This window comes from Gambusia affinis, linkage group LG02 (assembly GCF_019740435.1).
Source record: "Gambusia affinis linkage group LG02, SWU_Gaff_1.0, whole genome shotgun sequence".
Classification (NCBI taxonomy): domain Eukaryota; kingdom Metazoa; phylum Chordata; class Actinopteri; order Cyprinodontiformes; family Poeciliidae; genus Gambusia; species Gambusia affinis.
The window spans coordinates 32,438,715-32,461,955 of NC_057869.1; the positions used below are offsets into that span (position 1 = coordinate 32,438,715).

Sequence of the window (23,241 nt, forward strand, 5' to 3'; positions counted from 1 at the left end):
GTTATTTATAAATAGCTGTAAGTTCAACATAGAAACGTAAAAATGACTCTCTGAAGCCTCCGTTAGTGATTAATGGATTGTTGGGAAAATAATCCTGTCGATTCTATTTAGGTTGTGTTTACAATTTTTATTATTATTATTATTTATTTATTTATTTTTAGTTTATTTGGAATCATAAAAAAAATAAATAAACATTTTGACTTCGATGCTGTTTTGATTGACATTCCAGTCCAAAAGGTGGCGGTAATGCGCCTAAAACCTGAACAGCCATTAAACGGAAGAAGAAGAAGGAAAGCATTTCCCAAGAAGTGGATTACATCAGAAACATGGCTGGACAACAGGGAGCTGAGGATCTGTTTGACAGTATTCTTTTCGCGGATGAAAGGTGAGTTTTGTGGGTGAGAACAGACCGGGCGATGTTTGAGGAGAGCTAACGACTCAGAGGCGGAGGGATACAGAACCCTCTGGAATATCAGGTTAGGTTAGAAACAGGTAGAGAACAGAAATAGACCAGCCACTGACTGATCCTTGTCCATCTTATCTGCATTAATAAGTTGTTGTAAAAAACCTACAGATGTGATCCACTGGGATGAAGAGAAATAGAAACTACTGTACAATCATAATAATCAAAATGACAAGAAATGAAGGCTTGAAATATTTGACACTATGTGTGGTGATTGTGAAATGAGTTAGAAGAATAATAATAAAAAAATAAATAAAAAAAAAGATTATGTGCATTATAAATTAAAACAGAAAATATAGCCCGCCTGGTTGGCCACTAGGTTGAAGACAGATGTCCAATCACAGACAGCAGCATCTTGCTGATTGACAGCTTCTGTCTGTCCTTCAGGTTCCGCGGTGAGGGCTACCAGGAGGGCTTCCAGAGGGGGACCCAGCGGGGGCTGCACAACGGCTGGAGACACGGGGCGTCTCACGGAGCCAAGCTGTCATCTGAGGTGAGTATGGCTGATGGGTCTCAGGTCAAGTCATCCATTTTAATACAAATGGTAACATGAATTGTGAACTATTGAAACATTTAAACATACCAGATCTGATATAACACCGATAATACTGTAGCAGCTGTTTGACGTCATCATGTCAACAACCGTTTCTGACTAATGGTGAATGCTAATGTAATGTCATGAAGAACTGAGGCTGGTCTAAATGCAAACTGGTACTAGCATGGTGTACCTAATAAAGTGTCCTCTGAGTTTCTAACTCCAGTTGAATTGAGGTGTGTCGCTATAAAAACTGTCTGATATTTTTTCTCTCAGATCTCCTTTTATTATGGTTTTGCGATCAGCTGGAAATGTCTGCTGGAGCGTCAGTCTGATGACAGATCACGGTATGACCAGCTCAGCGTTGTGACTCCACACTGTCCAGCCGCTTCTCTGAAGATTCATGTCATTATGAAACGGCTGCAGAACTGTCCAGAAAGTTAATAAACTCTGAATATGTAGGAAAGTAACAGTGAGGTTATAGTTTTCATGTCTTTTAGCATAATTATTTTTGCCAAAAGATAATTGTACAGAATTATGATACTAATGCAAAAAATGAAAATGTTTATATCTCTTTTGTGTACTTAAGTTTAATAAACAGCCTTTAGATGGTAGCTCTGTAGGACTCCTGGTGCAGAACATGGTTAAAGCAGCCAGACGTTTCAGCTGACCCAGAATCTAAGGTGATGATTTGTCCCCAGGAAGCGCCTGAAGGCTCTGGAAGCTCTGCTGAATTTGACCCAGAAGTTTCCCCTTGATGACCCGCAGTCAGTGAAGCTGCAGGAGGACACAGAGAAACTGCGCGCCAAGTTCAGACAGGTAGACATCAGTCTGACCCGCTGCAGTCACAGCAACCCTCTTACTCTCTGTGTTGTTTCTGTCAGTGGGAAACCTTCAATGTCAACTAAACAGCAAATGAATGAGCTTTTCTTAAAAAAAACCCGCTGTTCTCTTTCTGCTGTCCTGCAGGTCTGCTCGATGCTGAATGTGCCCACTGACTTTAAGGATTACATCAGAACAACTGAAGGGACGTCTTTCTGAGTGACATAGCAGCGCAGCGTGGCGCGGCGTGGCGTGGCGTGGTGCGGCGTGGCGTTGCAGCAGAGCTAGAAGAAACGAACCCAGACTAGTGGGCCACTGTGGGCCTCACAGGAAGCAGTGGAAGCGGAGACCAGTGGCTCAGAGGGCTGGAGAACTTGCTCTGGTTCTGTCCTGACTTCACATCAACTCAAGGAACTGGGGGAACCAAAAATGGTTTTGAGTGTAACTAGTTGGGTGGGTTTATTGCTGTGATGAGGATCCTCAGTGCCTGATGGAGAAGCTGCTGCTTTCTAAACAGGCTTTAGATCAGGCAGCTGATGTTGCTTCTCTGAGTTAAAAAATGATTTGTGGTTCTGTCCGCAGTAAGTAGATGGCGGTTTGAGTTCTGTCAGTTATCATACCGAGGGAAGCTGCTCTGTCAGGCCCTGAATACTTTGACTGGATGGAGACTAAAGTCATGGAAAGAAAAATTCTAGGAAATGTTCTTCTTTGTCACATTATTTCCTTGACCAAAAAGGTTTTTTTCTAATTTAATTTTTTTTAAAGGCAATCCTAAAAGGATTTTCAACTTCGAAAAAGATTCTTTGTGTACATTTTAATAAAAAAGGAATGTCAAATATTTTTGATACCTTTCTTCATATTCGGTATTTTTTTATTTTTTTTTGCCATTGTAGCAACAAACTGTGTTGAAGTCAAGCTTCTCGCTAAACCTTTCAGGATTATCAATGTCTTCAAGTCACTATAGACTATCGAGCTTCACGTCTTCTGAAGTTGATTTTCAGTAATAACTGGAGTTATCATAGTTAGCTACTATGGCAGAGAGAGAGAGAGAGTGTGTGTGTGAGTGTATTGCTGCTTTTATTCTTATTTTTAGTCATCCATATAGAAAAATTCAAAGGCACAATTTTTGTACCACAAGGGGGCAGTATTGGGTTTTTCACAAACTTCATGCTAAATGTGCTGAAAAGTGCAGGTCATATGCAGGAAATGAATCAAGCCATTGATTGAACCACAAGTAGATACTGTTGAGACTGTTTCTGTTTCTGAAAGTTTCACGGCATCTGAGATTTGAAATAAACACACCAGCTAGCGCTCCACTTTCTAGCTTAAACTTCATAGATATTAAATATCATAAACTGTTTAAAGATTGAATCAAAAATACTTCTGAGAATAGAATATAGGAAAGTATGTATGAATCAATCAAGTTTATTGGCATGGTACATTTCAGCAACAATGCAGTTAAAAATCATCCAAATATAGAAATGTCTTAAACGCAACTAAACCAGTAACAGACATTGCATTTTGTCAAGTGCCATCTACAAAACCATTAATACACATCACATATATTGGTTAATGTTCTGTTTATTATGGTTCAAATAAAATTCTAAACAGCTGAGTTTTTAGTCTTGATTTATAGGAACTCAGTGTTTCCGCTGCTTTGTAGTTTTCTGTAAGTTTTGTATTCAAGATTTGTGCCACATAGAAGCTGAATGCTACTTCTCTATGTTTGGTTCTAGTTCTGGAGATACAGAGCGTTCTGGACCAGTTGCAGCTATCTAACTGACTGTTTAGGCAGACCTGTGAAGACACTGTGGCTGTAATCAATGTGACTAAAGACACACACACATGAATGAGTATCTCTAGATCAGACATTATTTCTTTAATCCTGGAAATGTTCTTCAGGTGATACAAGGCTGACTGTAACTGAGTTTATATGTCTCTGAAGTTTGAGGTCAGAGTCCATCACCACACCTGGGTTTTGGACCTGATCTCTAGTTTCTAGCGGTAATAACATAGTTGTGTGCTGATTCTGGATTGTTCTCTTTAGGCCCCAAAATAATAACTTCAGTTTTTAGGTATAGTTACATTTAGCACACAGCATGAAATAGAAAAGTATGACTTTTCTACATCCTGGGTGTGTTCACTGCTGCTACGTGATTTCAGCCCTACATCCCTTATGAGAACTTAGAATGCAGACAAGGAGCACACCTGACATTATGAGGTCCAGTTTGGAGGTCTGGATGCTACCTGCTGGATGCTACATGCTGGATGCTACATGCTGGATGCTGGATGCTGCAGCAGAAGCAGAAATGTTGTCATTAACATCAGTCACAATCACCCAGCGGTGAAGTCTTGTTCATATCTCTCACATGCTTCCTTTTATCATCTGAAAGATGCTAGTCAGTTTCTATGACTACAATGCTAATCCTGATCTGTGACTTTCCTTTCAATGAAACCACATCAGCACTCAGTCGCCTGGAGAAAAAGCTGCATGCAGGCCTGATTTCCACCAAATAGCAGCAGCAGAATCAGGAGGCACCAGAAAGGACCAAAGAGACTTTTTTTAGCTTTTGTCCAACGGCCTTCCTACTCGGCTGTTGTCATAGTCTTGCTGACAATAACCCAACAGCCCTGAATGTGTGTGGAGGGTACAGTAGCAGCTGGTTTATGTGGCGGCAGGCGGCAGGTGAATGCTGTCTTCTAGTCGGCAGCTTCTAAAGCCAAACAGAAAAGAAAACGAGGGAGGGATGGGGGAGAGGAGTGAGGAGAGGGTGGCTGGGGCCAAATGGGAGAGAGGCTCCATTCAGATCAGCAGCTCAATATGGAGCCTTTAGGTTAGAAAATTTAGAGACAGGAGGAGCAATTATCAAAGCACTCATTCAAAGATAGAAAATATGGGAAATGAGTGTAGCAGCTGAAGATGGCTAGATGTTAGTGGACTAGAAATCATAAAAGGAAGAAAAAAGACTGTGGAGGAAGAGGAAGAACAGGAGTTAGAGGAGGAGGGACCGAGGTCTTTGAGAGAATGTAGAGGAATGCAGGGAGCAGGTGGTGAGTGGTGACATGAAAAGCAGTGGTGACAAATGCAGCCGGCCGGCAGCGGCCACAGAAGAGCTCTCTGAATGAAATGGTGGCATCAGATTTCGCCACAAGCACAGCAACAGCTCCACGAGGAGGAGGAGGAGGATGAAGAGGAGGAGGAGGAAGACAACAAGGAGGAGGAGAAGGAGGAGGAGAGGAAGAATGAAAAACCTCCTTATAGTAGAAGACACCTCTGTCCTGGAAGTGAACACTGAGACACGTTTGTACATTTTTCATTCATGCGATAGTATGACATCATGTCTGACTCACATTACTATCAATGATCTGGTTATAGAAGGTTGAAGAACTTATTAAAACATAATGGAACATTTCTGCCTCTGATTGGTCATACAACAGCTTTGACGTGTTGTAAAACTGTGTGGTAATGTTTATTTTTAATACACTTCAGCTCTATCTACCTGTCTATCTATAGTTCTATGTCTATAAATAGCCATATATGCCTTTATCTAAATATATCTCCAGAATGCCTCAATAGTCTTGAGATTTCCTCAAACCTGCACAGACTCAAGTCAAAGCGGCTCCAGAGCATAACACAGCCTCCTCCATGTTTCCCAGAGTTCTTTTCTTGGCAAACAAACCTAACCTGGGCTAGAACCGGACCTGGGGTTGACTGGTTTGAGTGAGACTTGACAATGGAGAAGCAGCTTTAGATTGTCTTGTCCTGGACCCAGACAGGATGTCTGCAGTTCTGATCCCAAACATCAACTTAGTTCAAAAGACAACCAAGTCAATGTTTGGGAGAGGCCATCACAAAGCACTGACCTCAGTCCCACAGAGAATTTATGGGCAGAACTCAAAAAGTGTGTGTGAACAAGACAGTCACAAACCTGACCCAGTTCCAGCGGTTCTGTCAGGAGGAATGGAGCAGAACTCCAGAAAAATACTGTGGAAGGAAACTCAGAACATTTGATCCAAGTCATGCATATCAAGTTTATGTGTGTAAACTCTATTGTGATCAATGTGACAAGCAGTTGAGGAACATGTTGAGGTAATCTTTAACATGGGAATATCGAGTAGAAATCTGGAGTCATCTTTATGATATTTCATGCCGCCATCCTCTGGATGGTGATGAGAATCATGGTATTCATGCAGCTTTCATCTGTTCAATTATATCCATGTATAGACTATGATAGTCTAATCCTAGTCCTCAGGATGGCGACGGTTCTGGTCCAAAATGTGTGAATCAACTTTAACAAAAGCCAAAGGATAGTAGAAATGTTTGGATAATGACCATACTTACATTTTTGGAAAGAGTGGGACACTTGCACCGTCCTAAATGTGAAGTATGTGGTGGGAGCATCATGCTGTGGGGATTTGCTGCAGGAAGAACTGGTGTACTTCTTAAGATAGAGGAGGAGCCTAATACTGTCAATCATGCTCATGTAACACTAAGCTGGCATGTCTTTAGTGCCACACCAAGAATTTATTTGACAATATGGAAGAGCAAGTTAGTCAGAAAGCAGGAAAACAGAGACCAGGTTTGGCTCAGCATGGTTATTCCCAGTGGGAGCAAATAGGGTATTTTTTAAGGAAACTGTCCAGTTAAAACATAAAAATACTGCTTTTAAAAGCTAAAAGTCCATAAAATAACTCAAAATGCCAGGATGGAGATAGGATCTTGACTGAAATGTGACAAGGACCCACCAACTGGAGACTGGAGGCCTTCATGTCTGCAGAAGTGAAGGCCATTGTCTCTGTGGACAGTCTCAGTCCAGGATCAGATTGTTCTCTACATTTTTAATTAAAGGATGCTTAAGCTGGAATCACACCAGTCCAATCCAGGAAGAGAAGGAACTTCCTGGTTCCATTCCGCAGCCGTCTCTCTATTGGCTGCAGACCAGCTGTGATCCACAACAGGCCCCTCTCAGTGGCGTCACTGCCCTGAAAACACAAACAGACGCTGGCCAGAAGCACCATCAGTAGAGCCAATCTGATTTGCGTTCCTCCCAATGAGGCTGAGACCTGCAGATGTCAGTGGAAAGTTTTAGACGTTCATCTCTGCCCTGCTGTCAATCCAACATGTTGTTTTCTACTGATGGCCGTTTCTGCTGTGAGAATGGACCAGCAGATCATGTCGATCCGTCTTCTTCACAGTCAGTAGCTCTGTCACGTCTGGCTGTTTCCTAACGCACCATTTAGTTTCTCTGGCAGGTCTGTGAAAAAGCTGCTGACCATCCCCATGCAGTTTGTCCATTTCCAAAGAGTCCACTATTGGATTAAAACAATGTCTTATTCCGACAGTGCAAAAACACTACAAACATGAAATAAAAATAAAATAAGTCAAAATCATGCACTGAAAATGATCAAATATAGACATAATCACACTATCAAAATGAAACACGTTTTCACTGTGTGACGCTCACACCTTTCTCCTCTCTCTCTGCTACGCTGCAGCTGGTTCCCCACAGCAGAGTCTGTCCTGAATGCTAGGACTAGTTAGCATGGCCACCGCTGAATGTGGCGGTAAGTTGTTTTTCCACCATTAGCACATAGAGCAGCGTGTACACAAGAGTCACTGACAGCGCTAAAACCTCCTTCTGGCTCTGATTGGTTGTTTCTGACTGGGAGCGGTGCATTTCTGCAGATGGCAATAGAACAACTGGGGAAAAGTGGAGATTTTCTCACATATTTTACTGTCACGACATGGTGACAATTTGAACAATATATATATATATATATATATATATATATATATATATATATATTTATAAAACATTTGGCTTATAAAACATCCATATGGCAGCTTTAAGCTCAGAAATAACTGAGTAACTAGAAAAGGCCCAATTAAAAATTTTGAATTATTAAGGACTAAAATTCATGTGATGTAGAAAACAAACAGCGCCACAAGTTATTAACATATTTCTGACATTGCCATAATTTCTGCATGAAGCACAGTGTTGTTGAGATTGATGATGTATGTAACATACATGGAAAATTCATTCATACCTGACTTTTAACAAGGTACTATGTGAAACTACAATAAGGTCAGAAGTGGAGATTTTGAACATCAGTGTAAATATGACCCTGGTCTGACATTAAGCATGTCATTGTTTTAACAGTCTGATGAAGGCATTAATGTTCCGTGTCTTATGTCTCAAAAGGCCTTTGGATACATGGTTGTTTGTATGTAATGTGTGTTGATGGTCTTTGTCTGCTGCTGATTCAGTTGGCATTGGCAGGTCTGTGGGAAAGGATTAGAGTTTCACGCCTTTTCCTCCACACTGAAGCCCCATCAAAGACATTCCTTGCATAACAAATCAAGAGTTCTCTCTCTCTCTCTTCCTCTCTCTGTGCCTCTGTCTCACTCTCTGCCTGTCTGTCTGTCTCTCCGTCTCACCCTCATCTACACACATAACACAAGTTAATAATTTCTCCAAACATCTTGTTTCATTAAGACAGTTTTCATGCCCTCTCCTTAAATTTAAGCCACAATAGAATGAAATTTGTAAGAGGGAAAATAAATTTGTAGCACAATGTAAAATTTTTAAATGCTTATTTGAATAGTTATTAAATGAATTGAGCTTTAAAGTGTGCAGTTATTAATTTGACTTTCATGTATTTATAGCTTTAGATGTACTGAGTCCTGTTGTCCTTTTATGAGTTGATTTGAATTATTTTCTTTAGTCCACCTGACCTTGTACAGCCTGCAAACTGGAAGGCTTGTAAGGGGAGAAAAGTAATTTTGTCATGTTTTGTGGTGTCTTTTATGACCACCTCTTGATTTGACTCAAAGCATAATGCGTAGATGATCGGCATTATATCTAGAGCCTCTTCCAGATGGAAATGGCGACATCAAAAAGGCCTCTTTTGAGAAAAAAAACAAACATTTTAGTCTGACTTCTAACTTTAGTATGTAACTTACAAAAATATATTTTTCATATTTATATTTGTGGCAGCATGGCATAAAACAGATAATCTATGAAAGATTAACTCCCACTTCATTCGGATCAGCTCTTCTCTTCGCAGTGGACGATGGTTGTTTATAAAGCAAGCAATTTCTGCTACGCTTCTTAGTGTTGAATTGGCGCATTCCATACATGACATCCAAATGATAGCAACAGGAAGCAATAATTTCTCAACACCTGAGAGTCAGACCAGACTAGGGTCAGTGTCCTGCAACTTTTAGATGTGCCTCTGCTGCACCAAACCTGAATAGAATAATTAGGTCATTAAGGCTCTGGAGAACTGATCAACACAAGGAGGAGGTGATTAAGCCATTTCATTCAAGTGTTTTGTACCTGTGACACATCTAAAAACTGCAGGACAGTGACCCTCAAGGACTGGAGATTGATACCCTTGCTGGATGAAACAAAGAGTCAGACAAGCTGCTGGTTTTTACAGGCTACCTCAGAGGCGGTAACCAGTGGAGCCGGTCATGGCTGAGATCCCTCTATGTATATGAAAAATCTACGTATATAAAAATGCAGATATTTTCCCCCCTTCTTTTTATATAGTCAGGGCTATAATAAAATATATTCATTTCATATATTCATGTTGCTTATATGCAACATCTTCATATATGAGGAACATAAATGAGGCACAGATTTTTTTTTTCTTTATTTCATTTTATTTTTTTGTTGTTTCCGCACAAAATAAGACAAAAATGCTTGTCCACTTCTGGAGCATCTGGCAGAGTTTTTTGTTTTTTTGGTTCAAACATGATCCAACATTGTGCTGCGTTCAGGACAGACTCTCTCCTGTAGTGTAGACCTGAGGTCACTGAGCTGGGGGAACTTGGGGTCTCCACCTCATCACAGTCCATCGTGACACCCCTCCTAGATACCACCTTCCAAGAATGCCACCTCCTCTGCTGCCAGTACTCTCTACCTTCCTGCATCAGCGGTTAACACAGAACAGACAATCATTATGAGCTACTGCCATCTTTGTTGTCATTATGAAGCTACAGTGAAATTTTGTGGCAACTTCCAGCTTAGAATGCACACACAAACATTAAAAACTTTTTTTTTAATTATTTTTTTTTTTTATATACATCTTTTTAATGCATTCTAACAGAACATAAAAGAACTTTAATGGAAAAAAAATAGAAAACACTTTAAAAGCACTTGGTATTTTAGGAAATCCTCAGAAGAAAAATATCTGTGGTGATTAAATTGATTGATGTCCAAGTTTTTATTTTTTCCAATTGGACCAATAGGCATTATTAAAATGAATGGTTAAAAATGTGCGATGCAAAGAGTATGACAACCTTTTCCTTCTTGAGCTACCGCCTAGCGGAGGTTCAGAGTGAACAGCGGCAAAGTGCGTGGCTCCATCTGTACTTAAGCAGGTGGAGCAGATAGAGCACAGCAGAAAGCTGTTCTTAGCGTAAAGGTAGATTTATGGACAAACTGTATTACTGCCACCAATTGGACTGGAGTGTGAAATGGACGTTTACAGAAAAAATTAATTGTAGAAGATTTGTTTTTCAAAAATTATGTGACAATATATTTCACTTTTATTATAATTAATTACTAAATGTTTTTGATTGGATAGATGTTTATTTACTCAATTCTACTTTGAGCTGTCTCCTTTTTAGTTTATAGGCAAGGCAACTTTATATATAGCACCTTTCAGCCAAGGACAATTCAAAGTGCTTGTATAAAAACAAGTTAAAACAACATACAACAAGAAGATAATAAAAAGAAAGTAAATTAAAGACCAAGCAGATTAAAAATGAACAAAATAAACATTACAGTTTTGAATATAGTTAAAAACAAACATTTAAGAATAGGCAATGTTAAATAAGAAGGTTTTTAACCTTGTTTTAAATACAGAATATAATAAAAATAATTGATTATATCTGGGTTATATTTATTGCTTAACTAACAAAACTTAAAAATTTTATACTCTATCAGAAGGTATCACAAACTTTCAACTTGATTTGTTCTTCAATTTAAACTCAAGAGTTAAGCAACTAATTGTGAAAACTGATAAATTATCTGTAGTTTCTTCAGCCCTGCAGATTGCTTCTCCAATATGACCTGACTCTGGATCTCAATCAGTGCAGAATAAAATTTTGTTTGAATATTGTTTATAAAATATATTTTGCACGATGAGCCACTCTGGAACATGCTTATTATTATTATTATTATTATTATTATTATTATTATTATTATTATTATTATTATTATTATTATTATTATTATTATTATTATTATTATTGATTAGGTTATGCAATAATACAGCTGGGTGGAATGTCAAAGTAAGATGTTCAACACACATTTATATTCTGACATTTTAACATCAATTCAACCAAAACTAACACACCTGTAAGATATATTTTAATGGATAAGATAGATCATTGTTTGAATATTCTTTCTTCAATCATACTTCTTTATAGCATGCTTGTATAACTGAACAATGCCTACACACTTCTCAAAATGTGTTAAACTGTTTGGCCCATTGCACTGCAACACCAACATGTATTTATGAAGGAGTACATGTTGGAATACAGGCTTTTTAGACCTTGTATTCCAGTATTTGTGATTAAATACTGAGAATGTTTAATTACAAAGTCCAGATTAGGAGGTCATTTCAGAAGAGTCAACAACTTAGTATGCCATGAACATGTGCCTATGGTACTAAAATGACCAATATTTTACATGTGCAAATGACTGGAACTTTGTCACATGATGATGCAACTGATGTGCTTTATGTAAAGCGCAGTGTTTTCACGTCGGCAGAAACCCTTTCCTTGGAAATGTGTCTATGCCTAAGGTGAGCTAAGTGTAGTCAAGCGCTGGTGAATGTCACTCTGTATTTGTTCCATTTGTATGAATGGGAATATTTGAACCTATTCGCCATTAATGCCTGTTTTATACTTAACCAAATCTCATTATTTCTCAAGGTAATAACACTGAGGGGTTTTGGTCGGGTCCTGGAACTGGTAAACAGACCTGGGTGGTGCGCAATAAGGAAAATGGGTGAGCTACAACAGAAACTACAGTCAGAAAGGCCGGTGATCAACACTTGTTTTGCATTTGCATTGGTCCCAGAAACTTCTTTTAAATATGAAAGCCTCACCTAGACCCAAGAGGAGGGGGCGGGGGTGATAGGGCAACATGGACTCACACAGTTTTTGTCAGTTCTTTGCAGTTCCCTACAATTTCCCATTCTGACAAAAAACTCTTGACTATTGGCCTCAGTCTCTAAGCACATGGCAGTGTTAGGTTTCAATAGCTGTCGAATATCCCACTTTACTTTCAGTGAAATCTGATTGGTTCTGATAACAGTTCCACTGACATACTATTTGTTTTACATAGGCCGTCTGAAGACCTGGCCAGATTAGGTTGCCTCTGGAGATACTGAAATCTGATTGGACAACACATCAACGATCCACACAGACATGTACAGTGGCACAGCCAATAGAAGCGTCACAAAAAAAGAAAAGATTGATGGAAATAAATTAAGAACATTTAATTGAACAAACCTTATAATTTAGGTCGTAGATATATGTCTATGTCTATTGAAGGCCCTGATGGAACACCATGGAAGATTGTTGGCTTTGAGTGACACAATCAATCACTTTTCTGGTGGTAATTTTTCTGGAATTTTTTCGTTCACTTTTTATTTTTTTTTAATGAATGTACGTTTTGCCAACATTATAGTTCATATAAAACTAATAGGTCAATATCACTTGAAATTAATTTCTCTGAATATAGACCAAACTCAAGTATTTGAAAATTATTAAGGTATAGTCATTTTTTAGAGGAACAACTGGAGCTACGGGCCAGAAGACACATTAAACTCTGCATCAGTTCATACTGATGTATAGGGCTACCTAATACTATACTGTAATAAGCATTGGTAAAATGTTTTTTTATTATTATTATTAAATAGGGCACCAAACCAGGCTCATGTTCAATTGGAAGTGATTGACAGACCCTTTTTTTCTACAAGTGTGATATGGCAGGTCATTTTAGTTTGAAGAGGATTAGACTTGGATTTTAATTGGAATTTTTAAAATTATAGTTAAGAGACAGGATTGCACAGAAATACATCAAATTCAACAATGATTGACTGAACTGAGTTTGCTGGTATTCTTGTGAAATTGGAACTATTGCAAAAACAAACTATGTGCTGGATGAGCCTATTTTATTCCTTCTAAAATCACCAAACATTTTCTCTTGAAACTCATTCTTCCCATAATCAGTGTAGCTCCAAAGGAGGCCTGTTGAATTTCCTCTGCTTTTATTAGCATGGAAACATGCTTTTTTATTATCATAAATACTTCTGTCCATGGGCTGCACGGTGGAGCAGTTGGCAGAGCTGTTGCCTTGCAGCAAGAAGGTCCTGGGTTCGATTCCCGGCCCGGGGTCTTTCTGCATGGAGTTTGCATGTTCTCCCTGTGCATGGTGGGTTCTCTCTGGGTTCTCCAGCTTCCTCCCACAGTCCAAAAACATGACTGTCAGGTTAATTGGTCTCTCTAAATTCTCCCTAGGTGTGAGTGTGTGTGTGAATGGTTGTGTGTCTCTGTGTTGCCCTGCGACAGACTGGCGACCTGTCCAGGGTGACCCCTCCTCTCGCTCGGAACGTAGCTGGAGATAGACACCAGCAACCCTCCTGACCCCTCTAAGGGACAAGGGTGAACAGAAAATGAATGGATGTACTTCTGTCCATCGATATATAAACATACTGTTTATATCTGTCTAATCCTGTCCAGGGTTCAAGAGACAGGAAGAGGTGGAGTACTGCACAGCTCACTAGTCAATCACAGAGCCAACACACAGACAGATAATCTGGCATTCACATCCATGCTCAAGGTAAGTTCAGGATCTCCACTTGACTTAACGTGCATGTTTTGGACCTGGAGAGAAAAGTGGAGAGCCTGGAAGAAATGCACTGCGGAACTGTCAGTCCCAACCTGTCATGATGAAGATGTGGAGGAAGGCTTTGACTCTGGATCTGGGAACCTTAGAACTTATGTCTGAGAAACAAAAGACAGCGAGGTCACCTGACTTCATCTAATTCATGTTTTTATTGTGTTGTCAGCACAAAGATGAATACACTGTGTGTCCCAATCGTAGAGCAGGCTCAACTGTGTAGAAGAATTTTGTGAAAACAACAAGAACAGTCTATGGCTTACAGAGCATGAATCTATTTACAAACTCAAATCAATGCACTGACATTTCAGCAATTGAAGCACAAAGCTTTTTTTCTCTTTATAAATATAAAAAGGGGGGAGGAAGAAAGGCCTCAACGGGCCTAAAGGGGATAAAGTCTCTTTTTACCGAGACAGCTTAACACTCAACAGAGTAATAGATATCCCATTTTCTGTTATGGCACCAGTATGAAAGCATGGCCTGGACTTGCTGGTTTCCATCATGGATGCTTCACCTTGAGCAGGTGGAACACAGCTGCTAGGCACTGACCCAACAGGCAAAATAGAATAAGAACTAAAACAAACAAAAAGACTAAAAGTCAGAGATAGATCTTGACTGTCGCATGAGGTATAGTGGATCAAACACTTCTCTATATATCTAATTTTTCCTTGTTTTTTGGAAATTGTTTGGAGAATCATATTATGTAATTATAAAAAAGGAGCACATATATTCTACACAAAACAACAAATGAGGATGTCAATAACAATTTTCTATGAGAAAATTCAAACCTAGAATGGCAATATATTGACATTTATATGTATAAAACAAAAACAATCAAAACATAGCAGCAAACAACAAGAAACAAAGCATTATTTTTATCCATTTCAATTTTTTTTTCACCTTTTGCTTTTTGTTTTAACACGTAGCTGGGATTTCTGGTTCTATAGCAGCAGAATACAAGGAGTGTTGTTCTCCTACACTCTATCTGTAATGTACAATCAGAACCCTAGCAGACAGAGCTCCTACACAGTTCAACACACTCACATCCTTTGACATAAAAGCCTGCATCAACCTGATCCATCGTGTGCAGGAACCTGGACTTTAACTCTACAGCCATAAGACACGCCCTTTATGCTACTTTCACTCCTTGGTACTGTTGCCAACTTTGCTCTCTGCCTTTCTGTCCCCAACAAACGCTTCCCATGTCTTTCAGGTTTGTGCAAAATCATGTCAATAGTCTCACCATTCCTCTTTTTTCCAGCTTCATCTGTTTCCTGGAATCCATGAGCAAAGTTTGAACTTAGTTGGAGTATTTGTGTTTGTGGGATGGGGTGCAGCTCTGGGGGTTCAGAGACGAACTGAAGATTTCATGGAGCCGTTTCTGCTCTGCAGGAAGATAAAAGCCCGTCTTTGAGATTTAACACCAGCAGGTTTTGCTAGGATCTGCTTAAAGTTATAAAAATAAATTCTATTTGTACATTAAAATACAAAACATTATTTGAATGATAGAAATGCAACATATTTTTCCTCTTTTCCTCAGAATTTGTCCAGCTGGCTCCTGATGCTGACATGTCAGACGAAGCAGTTCTGCTGCAGTGAAGGTTGGGAGGAGCATCAGGAGCCGCTCTGCCACTCATCAGCTCTTTGTCTCAGCAGGTGCAACTGTATGCAAATACCACTCTACATCTCCTTCTCCTAAACATTCCAGCTCACCACCCCATCCCACTAGCCTTTTTTTATATTTTTCACAAACTTTATAAATGTGTCTTTTTTTTGTTTGTTTTTTTTTTTTAAACTTGAGCCAGCATTACTGACCAAAAGTGCTTTTTCTATAGAAAAACAACCATTGGAATGGTCTGGGTGGATGTGGACTCTTCTGCTTACACGTGCACTGGTTTGATGTTGTCACATTACAGCAGACTAGAATGAGCAGAATGAAGGCTGTGAAGGACGAACAAGGCTTTTCATTTGTCCATATCAGTAGCTGCTAGCTTCAAAGATCAGAATACAGAGCATCACTCGTTATGCTGGCTCTACCAAACCAAACAGGATGGAACAGAAGAGGTATTAGACTAATGATGTTTAAAAAGGAAATTAATAAAGTGACTAAACATATGCAAGAGGGGATAAATGAGACAAACATGAGAAGTTGGGCAGATGGAATAAAGTCGTTCTATATAAGACAAAAGGAATGGAAAGAAAAAAAAATAAACAAAACAGCTTTAATGAAGGCCAGAGACCAGGAGAAGACCTGAAACTGAAGACTGTTTGTGGTCATTAAAAGATTCCTAGTGTATTAAAAGAAAAACAAAAGCTATCTACTAGACTGTCCGCTTCTGAGGCTCCAGCTCCAGCCCTGTAAGACGCCCAGCATCATCCTTTTCTCAGGTACATTTCTGTAGGTGGGGGTCACTGGCAGGAAATGGGACATGGGGTGTGCTGCATGGCAGCAGGCCACTCTGTCTCGTCATGGCAGCCATAGCACATGATGGAATTATAAGCCATGTTGGCGGCCAACCAGGAAGCAGGAGCAGGAAAAGATGGGGACGCAGAAATGGGAGCGAGCCTTCCATCAGTTCCCTCTGTCTCCTCCATCAACAGGTTCAGCGTGCGACATGCGGTCTTCCTCAGATGTTGACGTCTCTCACGTCCGTGGGCGTGCAGGACAGGTCAGCGTCCTCGTCCATGCGTTTGGTTTCTGCTGCGCCACCATGCTGCTGAGCCTGCCGCAGACTGGACTCCAACAGCGACTCTATCTGCTCCTGACACGACCGCAGACAGTCCTGAAGACAGGGGAGTGGAGAAATATCAGGACTGTTACACAACACAACACAAGGGACCACATGAATGGACTGGTGCTGACAGAGGTCTGATTTCATACCGGGTCACTGCGAATGACCTGTGACAGGAAGTTGGTGAGGTTTGGTGAGGAGAGGGAGGCGTCTTGGCTTTTCAGGTAGAGACCTTGAACAGCAGCCACCACACTTCCTGCTGCCACCATTGATGGAGGACTAGCAATAAAGTTGACATCTAGTGAAACAAGAAAATCATTATATTTCACACTCATAGCATCAGTCACGGTGAAGTCTATGGCGATCTCTTATATATTAGGGCATCATTGAGGTGGCTGACCTGTTGCGCAGAGCGCCACGAAGGTCTGAGCGTGTTTCCTGAGGATCTGCTTTGTGGAGGGGTGAATCTTCAACTTGGACAGGAAGTGCTCAATGAAGTCATGAGGAGTGACTGAAGCCAGATCCCACTTGAGCTTGTTGAGAACCAGCAGCTCCATTTGCTGTGGACAGACACAGGAGCACACACTCAGGGACAAACATCTCCTCATCCCTTCATCTGCCTCCAACACTGTCTCCATGTGAGCACTCACTTTAACTGCAGGGCCTGCAGGACAGGTCAGCTCAGTTTAACCTCAGCAATTCAATTTAATTTATATTACATCACAATAAATCAGATCATATTTAGTCATATTGTTTATCTATACTGTGCGCTGAAAACTCTGCGTCTTAATTTATTGCGATAATAACAGTTTTATATCACATGGACACAGCGGAGTACAGCTGGACCAAACGTCGTTTCTATTCAAAGCATCACAAGCTTTTCTTCTGCATTTCAGCCTTGTGACCACTGGGTGTCGCTGTAAATCATATTTAAGACATGTTCTGTGTCCATTCATGAAATGAGAGAGGTTACGGTCACCATGGGAAAGTACCAGGCAGCCGATTCAGACAAAGCGCCACGTTTATCACTTTTATTTTAACCAGACCCCTGGTCTTTGTCTTTTCTTTTGATTTCTATGGAAGCCTGTGAGGCTGACAGAGCAGATAACCCTCCGTCGCTGTGGCCTCCGTGCATGCTGATAATATGCTGTTAAGTGTTATGAAACAGCCATGTCTGCAGAAGGTAATTACCAGCAGCTCCCCGGGTAGGACCGAGTTGTCCGTGTAGATACAGAGCTTCTCTGCAGTGAGGGGGACAGTCTCCTTCATCTTGGATCCTAGAAACATGCAGGTTGCTCCTAGCAGCTGCAGTCTTGTTTTCCTGGTGGCCTCCACTGATAAAAATCTGTCCAAATAGTTCATCGCCAGCGGAAAAACCTCCTCCTCGCACTTCTGCTCTTCGCAGACCTGGAGGTGAGAAAAGCGCGTTAGAAGCTGCTGCTGCTGCTGCACAAACATTTTCTCCCATTTTATCAGCTATAAACTGGTTAAATTCAAAATGAGCTCCAGATACAATTACTTCGACTGACAAAATATAGAAACATAAGAAAATTAACCTCACGTGGCTTTGGTATTAAATAAATCAAACTGGGATCAGAATTTATAAACAAACTCAAATGTGGTTTAAACACAAAATAATATAAACTACAAAGTCAACAAAGTCTTTATAGAAGCTTTTAATCTCCAGTGAAAATAATCTGGATTTAGTTCGTAGTCAGTTCTGACCGAGACACAAAGGTGGCGTAGATGCAAGTTTCACTCTAATTTCAACTTCGTCATCTTTTCAAAAAATAATTATAAATATTTAAAAATTACTAAGCCGGCTAAAAATGGCATCTAAATGATCCTTATCGAATTTCTGATCGGATTGGGAGAAAAAATTCTGGAATGCAACATTATTGGAATTTTTTAAAAATATTTCTCCGACGAAGCCTTTTCACGTGCTGCGGGGGATACTTCCCGACATCGCTCCAATGCGAGACTTTAAAAATTAATAAAAAATATATAGCGGCGAAGAACTTTATTCAAAAGTTGATGTAAATGTCTGATAACATCTAAGCAATCAAACCCGACTTTTAACGCTGCGAATTTACTTCGAGATCTGTTAAAAAAAACGCATTTTTCCCTGAGCGACCTTCACAGAACGAGCCGAGTTGAGAAGAAGGAAGACAAAGTTTAGCAGTTAATAGCAGCAGAATGGCGACATGCACACACTAAACAAAGGTCTCATGGAGGACATGGATTTATTGTTGATTTTATCGCTTCACTGTCACTCCTGTTTGCATTCTAGATTTTTAATGGTATTAAAATCTTCCTTAAAGGACAACAACAAAGATGGCGCGTAATAGGCTTCTGGCACGGGCCAAACTGCATACGTGTACATTGCTGTTATTTTGGAGGAAATAAAAGCAGCTGTGTAGATTTTATAGACTCAATAATAATAATCAACTATATACCAGGCTATATTGATGAGAATTTGGATTTGAAGACAATCTCGCCGAAGAAGCAGCCAGCACTCAGTTCAAGCTACTGCTTTGAATGGCATTGGGTGCATTATCCTTCTATAACCTTAACATTAATTAGAATTTTTCCGTTTTAGGTTTGTATTTTAAGATTTACAAATAAATTTAACAAACAAAATTCCTGTCGTTTAGGCTAAAGCAAATACGCTGAAAACTAACCTCCAACATCCAAGTGGCTAGTATTTTCCTCATTTTGGGTATAATCTCTTTCTGAACACACTTGAAGTAGTTGGGGGACGGTAAGTAGTTCTCCTCTGCCTTCAGCATAGTCTGTAGGACTCGGTCATTAAGTAGGTTCTCGTCCTGGTGGGCTCTCCTGATAGAGTCCACCTCGCAGCACAGCAGCTGCTCCTCCATAATAAACCTCGGTCGAGAACGTAGTGGCAGGACTGTCCTGGTGAAATGTCCCCGGTCAGCTTACAGCAGGAAGAGACCGGAGCAGGCACGAGGAGACAGGCGGCTAAATTAAATCCCTTTGTTCTGTTTGTTGCTGCGTGCTGCTGTTCCTTCGGTGTGCGCGAGCCTTCTGAGGAACAGACCACTTCGCTCAGCGAGACAAAAACCCCTTCTCCGCGCGCCCAGACCTGCTTGTGCTCGAGCACGGCCGCACACACTAACTGCACTCTGGGAGGAGGAGGCGATACACGCGATGACGTCAGCTGTTGTTGAAGGGGGAGGGGGGATCAAAGAAATGTGCGCGAGGAAGGATTGTGTTATATACATATAGATGTAGGCCTATATACAGACGGAAAGAGAGAGAGGAAAGGAGGGAGGGGAAGACCTCCCTTTTGAAACCCCCCCTCCGACACCTCCCTCTGCCTGCATGTAGCTTCTGGGGAGGAGGTGAGAGGTCCGGGACGGAGTCTGAGGAGCGTCTGTTGGCCGACCTGTCAGGTTAAAGTCGGTAGGGGGCGATAATAGCCCTCCTCATCATGCTTCGTCCTGTGTCTTCCTGAGGCTGAATGAAAGCAGCAGCTTTGTGAGCAAACATGAGGTGAGCACATGGGGGAATAGTGAAACACTGCTTTATTCATTCATCCTATTTACTCCAGATATCAGTCTTGGGACAAAGGAGACTGGATGAAATAATTCTTTACTAAGGGTTCCGTTAAAGAAACAACTAAGGGCACCCCAACCACAGTGCAACTGGTTATAAACTCAGTAAATGAGGATCTTCTCGTCCTTTAGTTGCTCAAGTAATTTAATAACAATACACCTGAATTAATAACCATCTTTGCCTGCAGATCTTGATTTGGTTACTGTGTCCACTGAGTAATTTGGAAGAGGGGAGGGTGGGAATTTCACATTACACTAATCTATCTACAAATTAGTTGAGAGAACTTTAAAACATTTCTGAGTGCAAAGCATGAAATAAAAGCCTTTCTTGCACACTCACACAGACACATGCACAGACACATACAGGAGGAGACTGGAGCTGGACCAATAGGAAGAATTGCTGTTACTAGGCAGACTATTACTGGTGCTGTAACTTTTTATGTGGGGAAAAGTTCATTGTACTGCAAAAGTTGACAGTATCATTGACAACCCCATCAAAGTCCTTTGACACAGATTTTCAAATAAACTATTTTAATAAGACATTATGTTGCTGTATTCAACCACAAAACCTGTGAAACTCAATAAAAGACACCTCACTCCATGTAGAGCGGTGGATTCTCACATTTACAAGTTAATACACATTACACCAGTTTAGACCTATACGCTGCACACATTGATCTGTGAAACTTCAGTTTTAAATGTGTCAATTGAGAATGTTTTATTGTACTTTCAATATGAATGAGAGCTTTTCACATTCCAGGAATTCCTCTTTTGGCAGTGGGGTTTACTACCGTATTGCCTGAAGAGTCTCAGCCTGACTTACTTTCAGAACATAGTTTGACTTTGTTGTTGTTGTGGGGGTTAGGACAACCAACATTGTTCTGCAATGCAAATAGAAACACACCTTGTAAAGACACACTTGGTAGACATTTAAATTACCTGACAGCCATCTCTCCCTACACTTTATTCAACTTATCTGTTTTTTTTACATGTAGTTTCAAATAAAACTCAGAGGAACTGTAGACATTGATTTTTGAGTTTCCAGTCCTGTTAAATACTGTACAACAAAATGTCGCACTTTATTAACATTTTGTATTACATTCTGAGTACATATTAGAAAAAAAACCTATGTCTTTCACATAACTAAAAACGTGAACCTTGATTGTATCTTGATGCCATTTCACAATTCAATAATTCACAATTGTTAAACACCCAAACATTTTTATATTATGTACTATGACTGAAACTAATCACTCAGTTATTTTAATTGAACTTTTTACATTCCTTCATGTAATGTAGGAATGTAAAAAAAACTATAGTCTGCTACGTGAACACACATGAAAGCTCAAACCAACACTGACTCTGATCCTGGTGGTTTCTATCAGCAGAAAGGCCCTCTGAGTTCCCCTCATGCACAGAAACATTGAGTCATGTGGGAAACAAAGGGAGCTGGAGCATGTGACTTTTGGAGTGAGCCTCTTCTAGCATCTTTATGGTAACAGCAGAGGAAAACTTAAAGGGACAGTGGAAGCTCATTAAATACCAGCAGACAGAATCAAAACTGGGCTCACATACACTCATAAGCAGTATCTGTAAACATTGCTATTTTATGTTTATTTAACAGCAGGGACATGATGTGATCCTGTACTGGTTTGCCCTCACTTGTACTGTTCATTTACAATGAACTTCAGCTACTTTTTGAATTTGTGATTGATTAATAAAACTATTTGAAGCAGAACTGCTTTCACATTTTTAAATAAATTTTAAACATCAAGTTAAATAAAGTATACTTTGATAGCACATCATGTGTAAACTATGTGTGATAACAAATTGAAGAAAGAACAAATAAGTTTAATAAAAGAAAAGAGTACAATGTATTGTGAAAGAACATAAACATTAATGGTGTCTTCAGTGTAGCCCAGGATTAGATTCCTGAATCAGATTTTCTAGTCATCTGAAAGTCTGAAACTCGGACTTTCAGATGACTAGAAAGTCCAAGTTTTTGGGGAGGTCTGAATGCAAATTTGAATTCCAAAACGGACTTAAAAACCGAATTCTGATCCGTCTAAAATCCTCGGTCTCAGTCAGGTTGAAGTGAACTCTAAAACCGTAGAAAACCTGTCTGAATGCAACCTGACTAGAGGCCGTTTCAAAAGCAGGAAGTTAGCAACAGTGCAGGACATTCTGGTCAATATATTACTCTCTGCTCTGCAGGTTAACTAAGACGTTGTGTCAGTTGTTATATCAACAGGTTTGTGTGTCGACACTAAGCAAGGAAAAGTAGAATATAAATGGTCTGAAGTTGTTTTACGACCTTTTTATCAGCTTATTGTCCCATTGCCATGGCGCTCTGCAGCTGCTGTAATTTTGGAACCTTTAATAAATGACAAAAACTGAAGTTTGTTTGAACATATAATCAACAAATAGTATGGAGGAATTTACTTAGTCCTCTCTTGCATCTTGATAGAAACCAAACTGTTTATAGATGTATATCAAAGGAGAATATTTACAAACATCGGCAATTTTCTCAGCTTTAATTTAAGCCATGTTTATAGAAATCGGGTAAGAAATAAAGGCCCTGCGATCATTTTTGTGATTCCTACTCATCCCTCATTGGAACAGCCTGGTTTAGTGGACAGACTCACCGCACAGTAACGGCGCCTGCAGAAGCGTCGCTAGTATTAGCGGCTAACGGGCCATGTCCAAATCAGTAATGTACAGTATATGAATGAAAAAATCCTACAATCTGACACTGCTCCGTTTTTGTTTACTTTTTGTGAAGAAGAACGTTGCGCTGGTCTTCTTCAGCGCAAACCTTCTTCAGAGGTTTTGTGTCGATCCCTTCAGTAGTTTTTGATGCAGGCGATGGGGGGGACAGGTTTTTCACTTAGTTTTAGTTGTTTCACACAGTGTGGTGTGAATGCAAACTAGAGTTCTGAAAATGTAATAAATGTTGCAATTTCAGACCCAAATCGAACCAAGTCTACCGTCTGAATATACACCCTAAGACTACTATTGTTTTGACCTACACTTTCACTTTAGCTGAAATCTTTCATAAGAAGATTTGTGTTTGATTTTCTGTTTAAAGTACAAATAAAAACAACTCACCTCAGAGAAGTTGGAGAAACTTCCTGTATGCAGGAGCATGTTAGGGAGATGTACCATAAACTCAATTAGATTTTACCCT

General features: G+C 40.0%; 2 protein-coding genes across 2 annotated transcripts; one reads left to right on the top strand and one right to left on the bottom strand.

Annotated features, from left to right (window-relative positions):
- Positions 1-266: 266 nt before the first annotated feature.
- Positions 267-2,658, top strand: lto1 (LTO1 maturation factor of ABCE1). The gene is made up of 5 exons (XM_044144645.1): positions 267-385; positions 851-956; positions 1,275-1,345; positions 1,700-1,817; positions 1,968-2,658. Exons 1-5 carry the CDS (start codon positions 327-329, stop codon positions 2,037-2,039), a joined length of 426 nt encoding a protein of 141 aa, XP_044000580.1. The 5' UTR covers positions 267-326; the 3' UTR covers positions 2,040-2,658.
- Positions 2,659-13,880: 11,222 nt separating this feature from the next.
- ccnd1 (cyclin D1) lies at positions 13,881-19,667 on the bottom strand. The gene is made up of 5 exons (XM_044096493.1): positions 19,158-19,667; positions 17,668-17,883; positions 16,877-17,036; positions 16,626-16,774; positions 13,881-16,527 (listed from the first exon to the last, which is right to left on the bottom strand). Exons 1-5 carry the CDS (start codon positions 19,353-19,355, stop codon positions 16,372-16,374), a joined length of 879 nt encoding a protein of 292 aa, XP_043952428.1. The 5' UTR covers positions 19,356-19,667; the 3' UTR covers positions 13,881-16,371.
- Positions 19,668-23,241: the final 3,574 nt, after the last annotated feature.

What these genes read in the sequence shown, in the direction of transcription:
- lto1 (XM_044144645.1), top strand. Translation starts at nt 327, where the DNA reads ATGGCTGGACAACAGGGAGCTGAGGATCTGTTTGACAGTATTCTTTTC. An exon ending in CAGTCTGATGACAGATCACG is followed by an intron (nt 1,346 to 1,699) that starts GTATGACCAGCT and finishes ATTTGTCCCCAG; the next exon opens with GAAGCGCCTGAAGGCTCTGG. An exon ending in TGCGCGCCAAGTTCAGACAG is followed by an intron (nt 1,818 to 1,967) that starts GTAGACATCAGT and finishes GCTGTCCTGCAG; the next exon opens with GTCTGCTCGATGCTGAATGT.
- ccnd1 (XM_044096493.1), bottom strand. Translation starts at nt 19,355, where the DNA reads ATGGAGGAGCAGCTGCTGTGCTGCGAGGTGGACTCTATCAGGAGAGCC. An exon ending in CGTGGCGCTCTGCGCAACAG is followed by an intron (nt 16,775 to 16,876) that starts GTCAGCCACCTC and finishes TTGTTTCACTAG; the next exon opens with ATGTCAACTTTATTGCTAGT. An exon ending in AGGTCATTCGCAGTGACCCG is followed by an intron (nt 16,528 to 16,625) that starts GTATGAAATCAG and finishes CCCTGTCTTCAG; the next exon opens with GACTGTCTGCGGTCGTGTCA.